Below are 17,588 nucleotides of genomic sequence, written 5' to 3'. Positions count from 1 at the left end.
TTCTGCTGTTCTCTATAGAGCATGTTTGCTGTGTTATCCCATTGACCAGAGATCATTACAGGGGACCATCTGAAGGTCACAATAAGCCATCCCCACCATGGTCTGTGAAATGGGTCCCCAAGATCCCTATCCAATATCAAATTTTATAAAGGGTTTACCTCCCTACCCCCTTCAGAAAACAGCCCTGGGTATCACAGGACCGTTTGCATGTACTAGAATAGGAGTCATATAAAGAATTAAAATAAATGGTGTGTTCCTCTCTCTACGAAGGGCAACATCGCTAAAGACGACGGGCACTCATTTCTAGCCAGTCTAGTGCCAGTGGTGATGGGGTAACAGGATCCCTGCATAACAGGCAAGCTGACCAAATGACCCCTACACAGTGGTGGAACTACCATTGGTGCGGAAGGTGCCGTGCACCGGGGCCCATGGATATAATGGGGCCCCATGGCAGATGCAGAGGGTCAGGGGCCCCGGTTCCCTCCTCTCCGTCTCCTTGCACTTGCATTTCTTCTATTTGTACTGTATATTTATGTATTATTTGCTCATAAAAGGAGACCTTTCCTTGCTCGAGGAGGGGGGAAAAGGGGGCTGTCTCTGGTGATTTTGGAAAATCGACTTGCTTTAATTTTCCTAGTCAAACGGCCTTACATTTTCATTTATTTTAATTATCAATTCTTTGGTCTGCTGGGGGGAGAACAACGCACTTGCAGCAATTGTCATGCAGTCACACTTCAAAAGTGTTAACAAATGGACCTGAAGACAATTACAATAGGCGCGGACACACTCATGTAACATGCCTAAAAATAGTTATCATCCAAAACCTCGCCTTACTCTTTTTAAATGAGTGTACTTTCAGCTTTATGATTTTTTTTCATGAATGAGACTTTACGACAGAATCCTGCCGGAGTTTTGTCTACACCAGAGAGGTTTACAACGAGCAGGAAACCGGGATGCCGGAACCCATGTATGTGTATTGGTTACATCTTATTAATTTACTACAGGGCAACCTCTTTGTTGCCATGGCGACTACAAACAATAGTCTGAAAAGCAGCCGCTTAGTATGGTTGACGGTCACTGCGTAAGCTGATTAAGAATTAACAAGAAAAGCCTGCAGACCACGCAGACTGCACTTGTAGTATAACCACGCTCAACTTTAAAGTGCATCTACTGACATATGGCGAAATAATTACTCTATAGTGATAATTGGTGTCCTACACACATCAATACACAAGTAAAGGAAAATACTAAAACTTTCTGATGCGTACAGAAGTTTCCTTAGTCTAACTCAAGAAGAACAGAGTAATGGATGGGCTACAATTCGGCATTTGTGGCTAAATGCCAATCAAGGTAAATATTACACAGAACAGTTTTGAAATAGTCAGTTTTCTCTACCCCTATCCGCGTACAATTGTTAGATACACTCTCTGGTAGAGTGTATCTAGCACCTACATGCGCTATTGCACCATCTTTGAAGGGCTCAACTTATGCAGTATTCTTTCCATTTGCTGGATCCTAGTGCCAATGTCAGTGGCGAGGTCAAATTATCACAAATTGATATGGGTTCTACTGGATTCAAATGGGACAACCTTGGGCTTGTGAAACGCCAGTTAGGATCAGCCATAGGCAGGAGAATACATACACTGGACCCTCTGAAATGGATACTGTAGAGATGTTAAGTGCTAAAGACTAGACAGTGTAACTAGCAAACGACAGTACCTAGTATATGGGTTATACTTGCACATATATATATATTCAACTTATCCTTCAAAGAGATTGTCTGGCAGAAACTCTTGCCCCTCTATAGCACATCCCCATTATTATAACACTCCTTTCCTATAGAGCAGGTGGACAGAGGGCAGGATATGTTATCACTACTGCTCTTTGGGACCCCTCTATGCGAATTAGCCAGGGAAGAGCACCCTGGGCAAAAAATAAGGGGCATAAGAGGCAATGAGGAAGGCATACACACATATATATATATACACACACACACACACATTATATATATATATTTTTATTTTTTTATTTTTTTCACCTTCTCACCCCAATTTCTACATTCTTCTCCCCTGATCGGGCAGTACCCCATTTTCATCAAACCCTAGCAACTACCCTTGATCAAGTGGCTCCAGCGACACTACATACTCCGCGTAGACTTAGTTGCCAACCGTGGCACACAACAGTAACACGAACTCTACAAAAACTCTCCCATAAAGCAGAACGTCACTGGCGTAAATCTTGCGCCTCTAATGATTTCATCACATATACGGATATCTACCACTCCTATAGAAATGCTCTGGACACTGCTAAACAAGCATACTACCGATCTCTCATCTATGCTCCGGCTTCTAACCCAAAACGCCTTTTTAACACACTTAAATCTCTTCTGAATCCTCCTGCCCCAAATCCTCCAACTACCATCAGTGCCCAGGATCTAGCTTCCTATTTCAAGGACAAAATTGATAAGATCAGGCTTGAAATGGTATCATCTCCCTTGACAAGCAATCAGCTCAATTCCTTTGTAGCACCCTCTGACACTGTCTCTTCATTTTATCCTACAAATGAAGAGGAAGTTTCTACTCTGTTCTCGTCTTCCTACTCTACCTCCTGTCCTCTTGTCTCCTGTGCTCATTCCCCCTCTAACTAAAATCTGTAATCTCTCTCTTTCTACTGGTATTTTTCCATCACTATTCAAGCAGGCAGTGATTACTCCTATTTTAAAAAAACAAAATTCTGACCCTAACTCACTCATAAATTACCACCCCATCTCTCAGCTCCCATGACCCTCCAAGCTTCTCGAGAGAATTGCCTACACTCGCCTCACACACTTTCTTACAGCAAACAACCTATTGGATCCTCTTCAGTCAGGGGCGGACCCAGACATTTGTCCTACCCCGGGCGATTTTAGGGGGGGGGCGATTTAGGCCCCGCCCCCTTTCTGTGTTCTAAGGCTGCCGGGCGGCTGCACAGTATGTGCAGGTCCATTCAGCAGTGAAAGTGTGCTGTCCCGCTGCTCTGATTGTGTTTAAAACACAATCAGAGCAGCCGGGCAGCATACTGTCACTGCTGAACGGACCTGCACAGTGTGCAGCTGTCGGTAGCAAGCCCCTGGTAGGGGGGGGGCGATCACCCCGATCGCCCCCCCCTGGATCCGCCACTGTCTTCAGTCAGGCTTTTGCTCTCAACACTCCACAGAGACTGCACTGACCAAGGTTGTCAATGATTTGATCACAGCAAAAAGAAAAAAAAAACATTACTGTCTTCTATTTCTCCTGGATCTCTCTGCTGCATTTGACACTGTTGACCACTCTCTCCTCATACAGACGCTAAAATCCCTAGGTCTTGAAGGCACTGTCCTATCCTGGTTCTCATCCTACCTATCTAATCGCTCTTTCAGTGTTAATTTCTCTGGATCCACCTCTGCTCCACTTCCTTTATCAGTTGGAGTACCACAAGGCTCAGTCCTAGGTCCGGTTTCAGTATCATCTCTATGCGGATGATACACAAATCTATCCTCTCCTGATCTGTCACCATCTGTGTTGTCTCGCGTTACTGACTGTCTTTCTGCCATTTCATCTTGGATGTCTTCTCGCCAACTCAAACTCAATCTTTCAAAAACTGATTTAATAATATTCCCACCCAAAAAAAAAAGCTTCCTACCTGACATTTCTATTTCTGCTGATAACATGACCATAAATCCCACCCCGCAAGCTCGCTGCCTAGGTGTAATCTTTGACTCACAACTATCATTTATTCCCCACATCAACTCTATATCTAAATCATGTTACATTAATCTAAAGAACATTTCCAGAATACACACATATCTCACACAAGACACTGCAAAAACATTAATTCATGCACTCATCATCTCCCGCATCAACTATTGCAATTCCCTCTTAACTGGTGTTCCCAAAGTCAGACTTGAACCCCTACAATCTATTATGCACGCAGCGGCTAGATTGATTTTCCTTGCAAACTGTTTTTCCTCTGCTGAGCCACTCTGTCAGTCTCTACATTGGTTGCCTGTATTTCAACAAATCCAATATAAAATTCTTCTACTAACATACAAGGTCATCAACAAAATTGCATCGACATACATCTCCTCGCTTGTTTCAAAATATCTCCAAAAACATAGTAGTAGGTTAATTGGCTGCTATCAAATTGACCCTAGTCTCTCCTCTCTGTCTCTCTGTGTGTGTATGCAATTTAGACTAAGGTCCAATGGGGCAGGGACTGATGTGAATGAGTTCTCTGTACAGCGCTGCAGAATTAGTGGCGCTATATAAATAAATTGTCTACATTATGATGATGATGATGATGATGATGATGAACTCTTAGGGCCTGAGTCATTAAGGAGAGCAAAGCATAGAAAGGGAGTCATTTTGCACCTGGGCAAAACCATGGTGCATTGGAGGGGGAGGTAAATTTTTAAATGTGGGGACAGATTTACAGTGTAACCAATACACATACATGGGTTCCGGAAAGATGAAAGAAAGCAATACAGATGTAAGTGAAAGAGGAGAGACGCAGAGAGGCACAGGGGGATGAAAGAAGGGGAGGATGAAGACAGGGGGGGGAAATTCAGCATGGCACAGGGGGATGAAGACAGGGGGGGGGCAAAGGCAGCATGGCACAGGGGGATGAAGAAAGGGGCAAAGGCAGCATGGAGGGCGCAGTGCAATCATAAGGGGGCATAGCGTGGTAATGATAAGGGGCACAGTAATGTGTGTGATGGCACGGAGCTTTTGGCAATGTAGTGTGTGTGAGGCAGATGGTGGCTAATTAATGGTTGCTATTTTGTTTGCGGGGCAATGGGAATACTATTATTTTAATGCTGGGGCTGGAGAAAGGCCTAATTATTAATGGATGCTATTTACTTAACAGCGGGGCTGGTTGTAACTTTCTAAATGTAGCCATTTTTTTTCCAAATAGGGTCCCCCAACATTCCAGGAGCCAGACAAGCCGCAACTAAAGTAAACTGCAGCCACATGGTATGAAAGTGAGAAGAACAGGTAGGAGAGAGCAGGAGAGTGTGTGAAATGTTGTGATTCTAGTGGGACAATGTAAATTTTTGGTTAGTGTTCTGCCCAATGTAAGGTACAGGCCAAGACTGAACTGTGTGTACACACACTGCATTCTTTGTGTATTACACTGTGGTGCTAGATGTGTTGAAAGACAGGAGTGCTGTGACATATGTGATGCTCTGGTGAATTCAGGGGCTAGCGCGCTTTTCCCCACTAGGCATGCCCCAATGATGCATAGCCACGCGCCCAATTGTATGACTACACCCACTCCCAATTTTGTGCCACGGCGGAGGTGCAAATTTTTTTTACACTTGCACACCTGTAAGGGGGGCCTTGAATTCCTCTTGGCAGTCCTGGGGGTGGGACATGTCCTAGATCCACTTTAATTTTCAGTGTAAAAATAAAGCTATCAAGTATTTGTGTGCTAGGTGAAAAAACAGCCAGTATTTAACTTATGTGCAAAACAATAATCTAATTTGCACCCCTTGTATTGTAACATTGTTTGCCCTGGAGAACATTTACTCTTATTTTGTCTTACTTTCCTTAATGACTCAGACCCTTAATGTGTTAAAAACATGTACAGTAAAAAAATAAAATAAAAAATTTAATTTTTAGATATGATTCAAAACGAATACAAACTGATGTATAATATGCAATATCCTTTTAGCAGAGTAATTTGAGGCCGAGAGAGATCTCCAAGCAAGTTCGTTGTGATGGATTCGATAGGGTAAGGAACAGTTTAGTTAGTGGCTTAGCGAAAGGTGAACGATTTATTTCGGCGTTCAGCTCCAGTGAACACTCTGCTGCAAATTAATCTGCAAAAGGCTTTTTGAACCATACATAAACATGTTACATTTTTACTGTGCATATTTTTAAACACATTAAGGGGGGTATCCAATTCCCCCCCGACACAACTCCGAGCTAAATCTATTACCATTAATACGGTAATTCTAGCACAGATTTCTGCTCGCGGCTCCTGGCATTGAAGTTACCATATTAACGGCAATTATGCGCACTATTACCGTAATATCAGTAGTAGTGTGCAGGCCGCGTTGCTTTTGACAGTAATGCAGCCAATTGACTTCCTATTCATATTAATAGAGTAGTAATTAACCAATTGTGACCACAGTTTTGTGCTCCAATTTCTCTGTTTTGCAATATAGAATTTAAAGGAGCCTCAGACAACAACAATAGACATATTGACAAGATAAAGAGCGCTCACCTTTATTTTTTCAATCTAAAGAATTCTAATGGGATAATCTTTGCACCTTACAGTAACAATTTAGTGGAGAAGCAAATAAACTATAAAAGCGGAATCCTCGTCAAACTTTTTGGCTGCAGCTTGATGTCAAGAATTGAAAGACAAAAGAATGAGATTATCCTACGTTATAAATTATCATCATTAAGTAAATGCAACAAATTAAATGCTCTGTATTTCGTAGTGTTAATGTTCCTAATGGACACCATAAGGTAGGTACACGGAGCAAGCCATGCTGGGGGAAGGACAGAAAACAAAGACATGGAAAAATCCGCAGATATAATTAGTGTTAATTTGGGACTCGGGCACACAGTCCGTCTCGCACACACATCAACGTAAAATCAAATGATACATCGGGCTATTGAGTTCTTAATTGTGATGAAGATGGAATTTCAAGTGTTTGTAAGAGAAACTATCATCGTCCACGGGAAGCATTGTGAGGACACAGCTCTCACCTGAGCTAAATAATTCATGTGATTTCTAAACTAAAAACAGCAGGTGACTGGAGCGAAGACAATCGTACAACGCAACACATGTGAGGCAGGAAATCAAAATAAGCCTTTTACACAATAAAAACTATAAGGCCACTAAAAAATAAAAATAAAATGGAAGCCCAGCAAAGTAAGATAATATATGAAACAAACAAGATCCATTATGTACAAAATATTATTCTGACCAAATGACCAGCTAGTACACCCAGCAACTTTCAATCTAACATCTCAAGTCACGCTACATCCCCCCTGTTGACATAATTCTTATATTACAGGTGGCAGTTCCATATTTGGAACTTGGAATTATTCATCTAAAGAACTCAATTGGTGCATATGCCTTTTATAGACAAAGGATCGCTATGGCAACATCCCCGTCTTCCTGGATGAATCCATTCATCTCTGGGCTCTAAGGGGAGGAGTTACGTTTGGCTTTACACTGAAAATCTGGCCAATCCAGCTGCTGTTTCCTTGGTCACCTGACAGCTGTGTTACCCAGGCTGGAGAAGGATGGTCTAATCATCGGAGTGCTTCATTTCTTCAATTGTCCAGATAACCTGTTCTACTTAAATTATTCACGTACGTTTTTATACCTTGTGCTGTAAGAAGATTGCTTCACCGTATTACACCATGGGGCTTTCCATATATGTTTTACAGTGATGTACATGACCGCCGTGTTATACTCTGGGAAGTGATCCAGGTTTCTGGGATCCAACCACCACTGAGAGTGCAGGAACGAGGAGTCTTACAGGATTTCCAGATAAGCCTATTCATTTGTATAATTGGTACATTCACATTTAATTACCTCACCATATGGGCTTCGTCTACCTTTGTTTTTTATCTTTACACACAGGTGAATATAAGAGGCAGCAACCATGATGGAAAGGGGGTGGGCTTTTGGTTTGCCACTGAGAAATGTGATTTTGCTAAGTCGACGCCATCTTGTTGCCTTATAGCCATTTTGTTCTCTTATAGCTTAAAGACAGATTAGATGCAGCTGGTTTGTATGAGTAATTCATTGTTTGCAGGAGACTGTGCTCATGGCCTTGAATATAGCAGACAGGAGATAAGCCAACTCCCCCCTGGGGAGTATTCCTGTGTGAAAATGAGAGAATGTAGTAACATCTGTGTAAAGGGAGCATGAGTGGTTAAAACCATTAGGGGCGTGGTTTTTTGTAATACGTGATTTTTGCTATATAGATATGGACTTGTAACTAATAAAGCAGAGCTAATTGTACACGCAAACCATGCAGCGTATTCAATTCTCTCCAGCTGATGAGCTCATAACTGATAAACTGACACTTACAGGTGAACAATCTGATTTAGATTCGACACCACCTTCTGTGAAGGCCTGTTGGACTTTAATTGTTATCAATGTATTTGATTACCTAGTGACTGCTATAATTGGTGCTCCACAACCCAACTCTCTCGTGTGTGTGTGTGTGTGTATATATGTATATATTCTCCTTTGCCGTTATCATCATCATCTTTTCATGTCAATTTATTATGCAGAGCTATACATTGCGGGGGTTACATGAAATAGAAAGGTAAAGTTGGCCCTGACCAAATGAGGTTAGACTGGGTACACACTACAGGGTTTTCACCAGATTATTGGGCCAATCACACGATAAATGACCGTTCAGCCCTATATTGTATCAGTTTGTAACGATAATCACTCATCGTTACAGCGTACAAAGCTCATCGTATCATTTAATTTTATTTATATTAACCAGGCTAAAATCTCGTTCAAGGATGGAGTGATACCGTTCCAATCCTGCAGTGTGTACGCACACTGCAGGATTGGAACGACACGGCAGTGTCCATAGATCTCTATGGAGTGTGCAGAGTCACCATCTTTTCTGCCGACGGTTATGACAGATGAAGAGCACAGATCTGAGGGTAAATCTTGTAAAATATGTTTAGTGTGTTTGCAGCCGTCATTGTGAATCGGCTGCTGATCGGGACTAATTTTTTTTTCAGTCGTCGGTAAAATCGTTAACCATTTTGCATCGGGAGAAGTTTTCTGTAGCGTGTACCCAGGTATACACTCTAAGAGGTATGAAAAACAATTGATATATACAAGGTAGCAGAATAATAACTGTAGCTGTTGGGGGGTGAGGGTGGGGGGTGTGTGCGGCTTATGCAAAGAAGCTGCATCCCGTTACCAGGCTGAACCGAGGTGGTATGACCTCAGTCACAAGGATTAGGAGATACATAAAACAAAGAGCGAGTAACATTATGTCACTCATCCAGTGCTCCAAATGCCCCCACACCAGGGGCCCGGCCACTGAAATGAAGGAGAAGCTTCTTACATGTGAAATTGTTGGATGCTGTTTCTCCGTGTCTGTAATGGGCTGGGAGATTGGGCTGTGAAGTCATAGCCAAGCCGCACACTTAGTAGTAGTAGTGGATTCTGCCCTCACCTCCCACCAGCAAGTGTGGACTACACTACTGAGTGCAGATGAACACAATCCAACGGGTGCTTACTTTGGGCAGTACTCTAAGAGATGTTGCAATGTAGGAAGGTCTCCTTTGGCCGCGGCGTAATGTACAGGAAGAGCTCCGGTGTCCGTCGCTACCATTGCATCATTGGTTCCAAACCGTAGTAACCAACCCGTAATTTCATGGTGGCCGAACCTGGCTGCCAAGTGCAGAATTGTGGCACCAGAGTTGTCTTTGTCCTGCAAGAAAGAACAAGAGGTTTAGTGAATCAACACCTGATAAACCATTGTCTGTAGAAATGTACACATTTAACAATGGTCAGAGAACCACTGATATTCTTCAGTATATTAAACAACTATATACAAAAAGTGAAGTTTGCATATATGAAGCATCTAACTAATACACTGCTCAGCATTACACAGACTTTCCACCGTAGCTCTGTTACCATGTACAGTGTGACAGCGTCTGCTGACGATTTATTAAAAACCCAAATAAAAAAAGCAAAAAAAAAAAAAAGGACAAGAGTTGCTCCTCTCTAAATTTGTGTTGAAATTGCCATCTGCAGCTGAGTACGGGTCCAATAAGCTCTACAGATCATTTCACTGCGAGCAGTGATATTTCTAGCCAATCACATTGTCTCTCGTACTATTCTCCAATACAAGACATAGAAACTCTGCCCCTTTCACTGTATTAAACAAGTCTGCTTCCACGTGTAATATCGAACAATACACTGGCTGTATTATATAGTGATCAGCGTAAGAGAGATTTAGGAGGCAGCCGCCTCTCCTTTGCATAAGGTCACTGATCGCTCACTCAGGCCAACCCCACTACTTCCGCTGCTTAAGAACTGGTGAAAATGTAAGAGTGGTGAAAGCAATTGGATAGCCCAGCGGTTCCCAAATTGTGCGCCACAGCTCCCAGGGGTGCTAAGAAGAGAAAAAAAAAAACACAGTACTAAAAAAAAAAAAATAAAAAAAAAAAATTGCCAATGCGGCAACGCCTGGGACCCAGCATCCCCCCCCCCTCCTCGCTTCTCACTGAATGTTTGGCATAACGTCATCACGCCCGACATTCAGTGACAAGCGGCAGGAGAGAGGATGCTGGGTCCCAGGTGCTACGGATTGGCAACTTTTTTTTTATTATTTTTTTTTAAGTGTTGTGTTTTTTTTTCTTTTCCCTCTCCCTGGCCCCGGGATGCGGAGGGCGCGCAGAGTGCGTGGAGATGAAGAAGGGCGCGCAGAGTGTGCGTGGAGATGAAGGAGGGCGCGCAGAGTGTGCGTGGAGATGAAGGAGGGCGCGCAGAGTGCGTGGAGATGAAGGAGGGCGCGCAGAGTGCGTGGAGATGAAGGAGGGCGCGCAGAGTGTGCGTGGAGATGAAGGAGGGCGCGCAGAGTGTGCGTGGAGATGAAGGAGGGCGCGCAGAGTGCGTGGAGATGAAGGAGGGCGCGCAGAGTGCGTGGAGATGAAGGAGGGCGCGCAGAGTGCGTGGAGATGAAGAAGGGCGCGCAGAGTGTGCGTGGAGATGAAGGAGGGCGCGCAGAGTGTGCGTGGAGATGAAGGAGGGCGCGCAGAGTGCGTGGAGATGAAGGAGGGCGCGCAGAGTGCGTGGAGATGAAGGAGGGCGCGCAGAGTGTGCGTGGAGATGAAGGAGGGCGCGCAGAGTGTGCGTGGAGATGAAGGAGGGCGCGCAGAGTGCGTGGAGATGAAGGAGGGCGCGCAGAGTGCGTGGAGATGAAGGAGGGCGCGCAGAGTGCGTGGAGATGAAGGAGGGCGCAGAGTGAGTTAGCTGTAAATTACTCTTTGAGAGAAATAGAATTGAAAAAAAATATATAAAAATATTCTTTTCCCTTGGATTTATGTGTTTTATTTTTGCATACAACTAAATAAGTATTCTGTCCTGACCTAAATACCTATTACGTTTTTTTGACCCAACTACTTATAAAATGGGACTGCTCTGTAATTATTTTGGAGGGGTGCCTTGAAAAAATTATGGAGACTCTAAGGGTGCCGCGAACTGCAAAAGTTTGGGAACCACTTGGATAGACTGAGGATTCCTGCTGAAAAGCTACTATCAGCCTCTGGACTGGTGGAAGTTGCCTTCTACTAAACTGCGGCAGCAGAGTTCAGCCCAAGGACAGAAAACTAAAACACTTTCACCCTGTTCTATTATTGGCTGAACGCATTAAGTTTCCAGCCCTGCCCTGAATGATTGGCTATGAGAATTCGATGAGAAGAAATGGAACTATGCTTTCTTGACAAGACTTGGCCTAACACAGAGGATGCTGGGAATTCCACTGGATGATGATGGAGAGAGCTTTTTGAAATCATACTCATTATGGGGCAGGTAATCAGTTATCATGTCGTACAGAACACCTAAACTCCATAGGTCTGCTTTCAGATCACGGCATCGCCTTTGCAGTATTTCAGGCACTGTATAAACCATGAGACCTACTGAGTTTAACTTGTCCTTTCAATCTATGGAAGTTACAAAACCAAGGTTAACCCCAGACAGCACAAAGTTCTCTACCAGAATATTTCCAAATTTAAGGGCTCTGTGAGATCGACTATGACAAGAGACAATATTTCAGACTTTCTATGATCCGTCTGAATAGACCCTTATTGTCCTTTACAGAAATTTAATTTACCGCAATCAGTGTGTGAAAGAGGTCACATTCAGCCTTCTCCAAAACGATGAACATTTTGCCGTCTCTGAATTCCATAATTACCTCAACTTTTATTATAGGTTTACGGGACCACTGAACCAATATGGAGAAAAGTAAGTTACGTAATTTGAGTAACATTTTGGTTTGTCAATAATTTTTATGCCCATTGTTCTAGAAAGCTTTTCAGAAAAGGCCCGTCATACAGTTGCATAAATGCCCGTCTCTAAAATCTTCCAAGTATAGTATCCGTCTGTAAAGAGTCAGTTTAATATATCCATTTTATCTGGAAATAATACTTTGACTTTGTTTATTTGTCTTGGCCGAATTGTTCACCTTAGAATCTAAATTGGCCAGAAATAAGGAACAGGACAATCTAATCCCAGAATAAAACATTATATAATGTACAGAGACAAGGGCATAACTGAACATTTGTACGCTACATGTCAACAATTTAAAAATGGGCCCCTATGTCCCACCTGTGACTGGATCACTGATAAATAACTTATTTGTGGCAGGATCATGTGGAAATAGTTTATTGTAGAAATGTATTTCAATCAGAGGTGCAGGCACCAATGTATAATTTGAAATGCACTTATCGTGTTACATTGGGATGTGTTTTGTATGGAAGTGTCATTGTTTGGGTTTGTAAGGTTGCTAGAATAAATCTCAAATTAGGCATATGGGGAGGGAGTTGGATAGCAAAAAATGATAACTAAGTTTTTTGATGAAGTGTCAATTGTCTGCTCTGGCCAAAGGCCCAGCAAGTAGTCGTTACTGTGTGGCCTTTTGTCCAGAGTGTTCAAACCTTTCTGAACATTGTACACAGCATGTGATGCAGGAAATCACAGCAAGTTATAGGATATCACAGATAAGTGTAAATATTGTTAGCTTTGCATTGCATGTAAATCCATGTTTAGGTAAACAAATTGTATCCTGATTCTAAAAATAGCTCAGACCTCGAGGGGGCTGGCTTATCCAGTGAGGCTGCACTCAAATGTGTATAAAAACAGCAGTGATACCCAGTGACCCAGAAGAAACCCGGTATTGGATGCCGGTTAAGGAGTCCAGTGGTGGCAGCATTTGTAAGCCCCTCCTACTGCGGCAAGAGGGCGCATTTGGGATAACGAAAGGGAATGGTGGCAAAGTAAGCCCAGCCGGTTCCCAGCAGCAACGGACAGGGTGGCATAGGCGGTCCCATCCTGTCACACCACCCGATGTTGAAAAACTCACATCCATATAGGACTTTAACAAGGAAGGAGGGCCCCATAGTAGCTGCACCCCAACACCTATGGTAGTTATGTCCTTGTACAGAGGTATACTAGAGAACAAGGAGTAAATTTATCAAGCTGTGAGTTTGAAGAGTGGATATGTTGCCTATAGCAACCAATCAGATTCTAGCCATCATTTAATTTAGTACATTCTACAAAATGACAGCTAGAATCTGATTGGTTGCTATAGGCAACATCTCCACTATTTAAACCCGCCAGAAACTCACAGCTTCATACATTTACTCACAAGTTTTATATAAACAGAGATTTACTAGAGGTTGCATGAGGGTGTTGGAATACACACCCAGCGAAGTCAGTTGTAAGGGCCATAGCGGTTGCAGGAAGTCTGCCAGCAGCCGGGTTGTTTCTGGACATCCTTTTAAAATGTTTACTTTGCACATATAAAGGGTCAGTGTTGTAAATATATTTTCATGTTGCAACACGTGCAGAAGAATAACCGTCAAGTTCACAGAGCCTTGAACTGTGACTAAACAGATTTAACCACACACTAGAAATGTCTTTCATCCAACGCTGGCTGCATTATTGCTGTGAGAGGCAAAAATCGAGAGAGAGAGAGAGAGAGAGAGAGAGAGAGAGAGAGAAACTGTTTGATTGAAGTACAGGAGTAGTTTGCCTCTGTGAGAGGCTTCTCTGAGCCCTAGCAATGGACGAGTCAGTGAAAAGTCTATGTACTCTAGCTCCGCCCATGTGTGATGTGACCAGTGTAGCTAGTAACTCATAGTAACATAGTTGATGAGGTTGGAAAAAAAAAAAAAAAAAAAAAAAAAGACACCAGTCCATCAAGTTCAACCTATTTTGGATCTCCTGCGATCCTGCACTTATATTTGAAATTGATCCAGAGTAAGCAACCGCCAATCTGTTTCAATTGTGAAAATCCCCCCAGACCCAATATTGCAGTCCTATTTTTACCCTATATCCACTACCATCCTTCATTTTAATTAACGGTCGTATCCCCTGGATGCACTTTTCCGCTAAAAATTTGTCTGACCCTTTCTTAAACATATCTATTGAATCTGCCATCACAACATCCCCTGGCAGTGAATTCCATATCTTGACTGCCCTTACTGTAAAGAACCCCTTCCTTTGCTGGTTGTGAATCTTCCTCTCCTCTAAACTTAGGGGGTGACCGCGTGTCGTGTGTATAGTCCTTGGGGTAAAAAGTTCCCTTAAAAGTTCTCTGTATTGATCCTTAATGTATTTGTACATAGTAATCATATCTCCCCTTAGACGCCTCTTTTCTAATGTAAACATGCCTAAACTGGCTAACCTTTCCTCATAACTTAATGACTCCATACCCTTTATCAATTTTGTCGCCCTTCTCTGAACCCTTTCTAGTTCCAAATTATCTTTTTTATAGAATGGTGCCCAGAACTGTACTGCATATTCAAGATGAGGTCTTACCAACGATTTATATAGTGGCAAAATTACACTGTCTTCCCTTGCATCTATGCCCCTTTTTATGCATGCCAATACTTTGTTTGTCCTTGCAGCTGCTGCTTGACATTGAGCACTATTGCCAAGTCTGTCTACGAGCACTCCCAAATCCTTTTCCATTATACATTCTCCTAAATTAATTTCAATTTAATTTATAGATTGCGTTCTTGTTTTTGATCCCTAAATGCATAACCTTACATATTTCTGTTAAACCTCATATTCCATTTGGCCGCCCAATCCTCCAGTTTATTTAAGTCCAACTCCAAATAACAAAATGCTCTTCAGAAAGATCACATGACTGTGCGCTATTAAAGCATACTTGCCTACTGTCCCAGAATGTCCAGGAGACTCACAAATTTAGGAAAGTTTTCCCAGGTTCCCAGGAAAGTATACAAAACAAAACAAAAAAAAAAAAAGAGACAGTTGTCAGCACTTATCCTTAACGCTGCCTATCTGTGTGTATCTAGCAAAATGAAAACATGAGGTACTGGTTCATATTTTGATCAAAACATTTAAGCCTGCATCCCAGCGTCAAGGGCACTTCATTGTATACAGGTCGTATACTGACCTATATGCTTTATATACCATTAAAATGCATATAAAATCAGATTTTTTATTTTTTCTCTGGTTTTGTCTCAAGATATTGCCTTATTGTCAGCTGTCCATCAAGCCCATTTAAGGCACATTTGCGTGTGGCTCACAAGCAGCTCTTGCTAGATGTAAACTCCTATATTTGGAAGGTGAGTGCATCTGATTTGAACTGCACTTTAATGGTGATTCCTGGGTGAAAATCACCGTGAAACCTGTAGGAAGATGGTTGTTAACCAACGTGACATAAATTTGGATTGTCTAGCTGGTGTATTTTTCTATACTGGCATGGTCATGCCTGAATGTATTAATTCCATTACGAACTGTGAAAATGAAGTGAATATCAAATTACACAAACTATTCTTAACATGAAGGGTGAGAGTCCACCTGTGCACGGCCCCAATAATCAGTTGAGACAGGAACAGTCATCTCCACGGCAACTTCGAAGTGAAATAGAATGCAGGAACATTCTACTAGGAGCTGTGGCAGGAATGCCAGTTTCCCTGATAAGATGTGACCCCTATAAGGGGACAAGACAGGGGCTGGTTGGCAACTTTTAGCCCAGAGGCCAAGACTGGGCTCAGCAGCCTATTGGGAATATTTTAAAAGGTAAATGTAAAATGCAGGTGACCGAGCCCAAAGCAGCCACTATGGGATCTTCCCAAGGGGGAAATTAATTTCCCTAGATGTATTTACCTCTGACCATTCTCTTATCAACAAAATGAATAAACACTTTGCAATATCGTTAAGCACCCTATCCAGTGTCTTCCTTCTTGCACTCACCTAAGTTTTCCTATTTGTGAATGCAGGTCAGTGTACCATTGGCAGAGGATGGACACAGCTTGAAGGACATGCTTTCTTGTTGGTTAATCCATATGAAGCATGCAGTCCTCATAGCGATCTATTTGTTGCTATATATTTGTCACTGCATTCATGCTGCGTTCACTGTCACAACTTCTAAAAGGAAAAAGTGAAGGTGTTGCCCATAGCAACAATTCTAGTGATCATTTTTTAGAATGTACTAGAAAAATTATAGCTAGAATCTGATTGGTTGCTATAGGCAACACCTCCAGATCTCTTTTTTAGAAGTTTTAATAAATCTACCCCTTAGTCTTTCAGGATCTATCCAGAATTTGGATGGACCCTGTTTTGATATCCATTTACACAGCATTTACATTCAGTGTAGTGCAATCGGCGAACATCAAATTGCTAATGCGTACAAGCCCTTACTTAAGCTGGGTACACACTACAGAAGTTTCGACCAACTTTTTATGCAGAGCGATTTCACATGCGATAGATGGTCCGATCGCTCGGTCCAGGGACTGCATACACACTAGCCTTGTTTAGGACGATAAAGGGAAGAGCGGACGTCCCTTTAGCAACTGTTTACAGCCATGTTGTCGTGAGCAATGACTGTAATTTCGTACTCACTCTTTAGTGGATCGGTCGGAAGTTTATACACACTGCACAGCGGAAACGAGATTGGAACGAAAAATATTAAACGGTACGACCAACCAAATGAGGCGACAATCGTCCATTTGGGCAGACTTTCGACCATCGTGTCACTGCACACACTGACCCGACTTTTGAACGAGCGGTCGTATGTCGGCTGATTTAGCCGATTTTTGGACGAAAACAGTGTAGTGTGTACCTAGCTTTAGTCTTGTATCTGATTGGCAGATATCTAATTCAAGCAGTTGACCCACAATATTAATTACAAACATGGGGTTCGGCCATGTGGAAAAAAAGCGTTCTCTGGATGCTACGTTGGCGATCTTATTTTTTTCATATGGAAGGACAAAACAATATTTATTTTTACACACTATCAATGGACAACATTGTAAACATTGGATTCAAAAACATCACGTTTGGATAATTTAGAAGACTGTAGCTGTAGATTTTATTGAACAATCACAAACGCTACAATAATGTAAATAAGATGCTCCTCTAAGAGGAATAGAGGTGGAGATATTCAGGTCTACACTAAGGCCGTTAACAAGTAAACTTTCATTTAAGTCTTAGTTAATCACCACCACAAATATCCTATCTCAGATCTTATCAATTATATAAAAAAAAAAAAAAAAAAAAAAAAAAAAAAATATATATATATATATACACACACACACAAACACTCTCTCTGAAGGTTTCACTATTTTAAAGCAAACTACCTTATAGACTGATTTATTAGCAGAACGATCTGTTAGATTTATAACAGATCTCACAATCTTAAAAACTTGTTAGTATCTAATTTAACAAACTAAATAAATCTCAATAGACATGGAAAGAGCACCTAAGGAACATTTTGGGTGGGTTCCTTGCAGAATAAATTGTTGCTTTATTTTATTACCAACAGAACATATGAATTTAAATCTACAACTCTGGATCAGTTTTGCTCTATTCGG

General features: G+C 42.1%; 1 protein-coding gene across 3 annotated transcripts in view; it reads right to left on the bottom strand.

Annotated features, from left to right (window-relative positions):
* LOC142106977 (espin-like) overlaps positions 1–17,588 on the bottom strand; it is a 128,822-nt gene that overhangs the window by 98,310 nt on the left and 12,924 nt on the right. For all 3 annotated transcript variants that reach the window (XM_075190065.1, XM_075190066.1, XM_075190067.1), the window contains exon 2: positions 9,258–9,451. In XM_075190065.1, the coding sequence (XP_075046166.1) occupies positions 9,258–9,451 (194 nt within the window). The remainder of the gene's footprint in view (positions 1–9,257; positions 9,452–17,588) is intronic.

The sequence above is a fragment of the Mixophyes fleayi genome, chromosome 11 (genome assembly GCF_038048845.1).
Source record: "Mixophyes fleayi isolate aMixFle1 chromosome 11, aMixFle1.hap1, whole genome shotgun sequence".
Lineage (NCBI taxonomy): Eukaryota > Metazoa > Chordata > Amphibia > Anura > Limnodynastidae > Mixophyes > Mixophyes fleayi.
The sequence above is the reverse complement of the archived record's forward strand: the minus strand, read 5'-3'. Positions and strand labels throughout refer to the sequence as shown.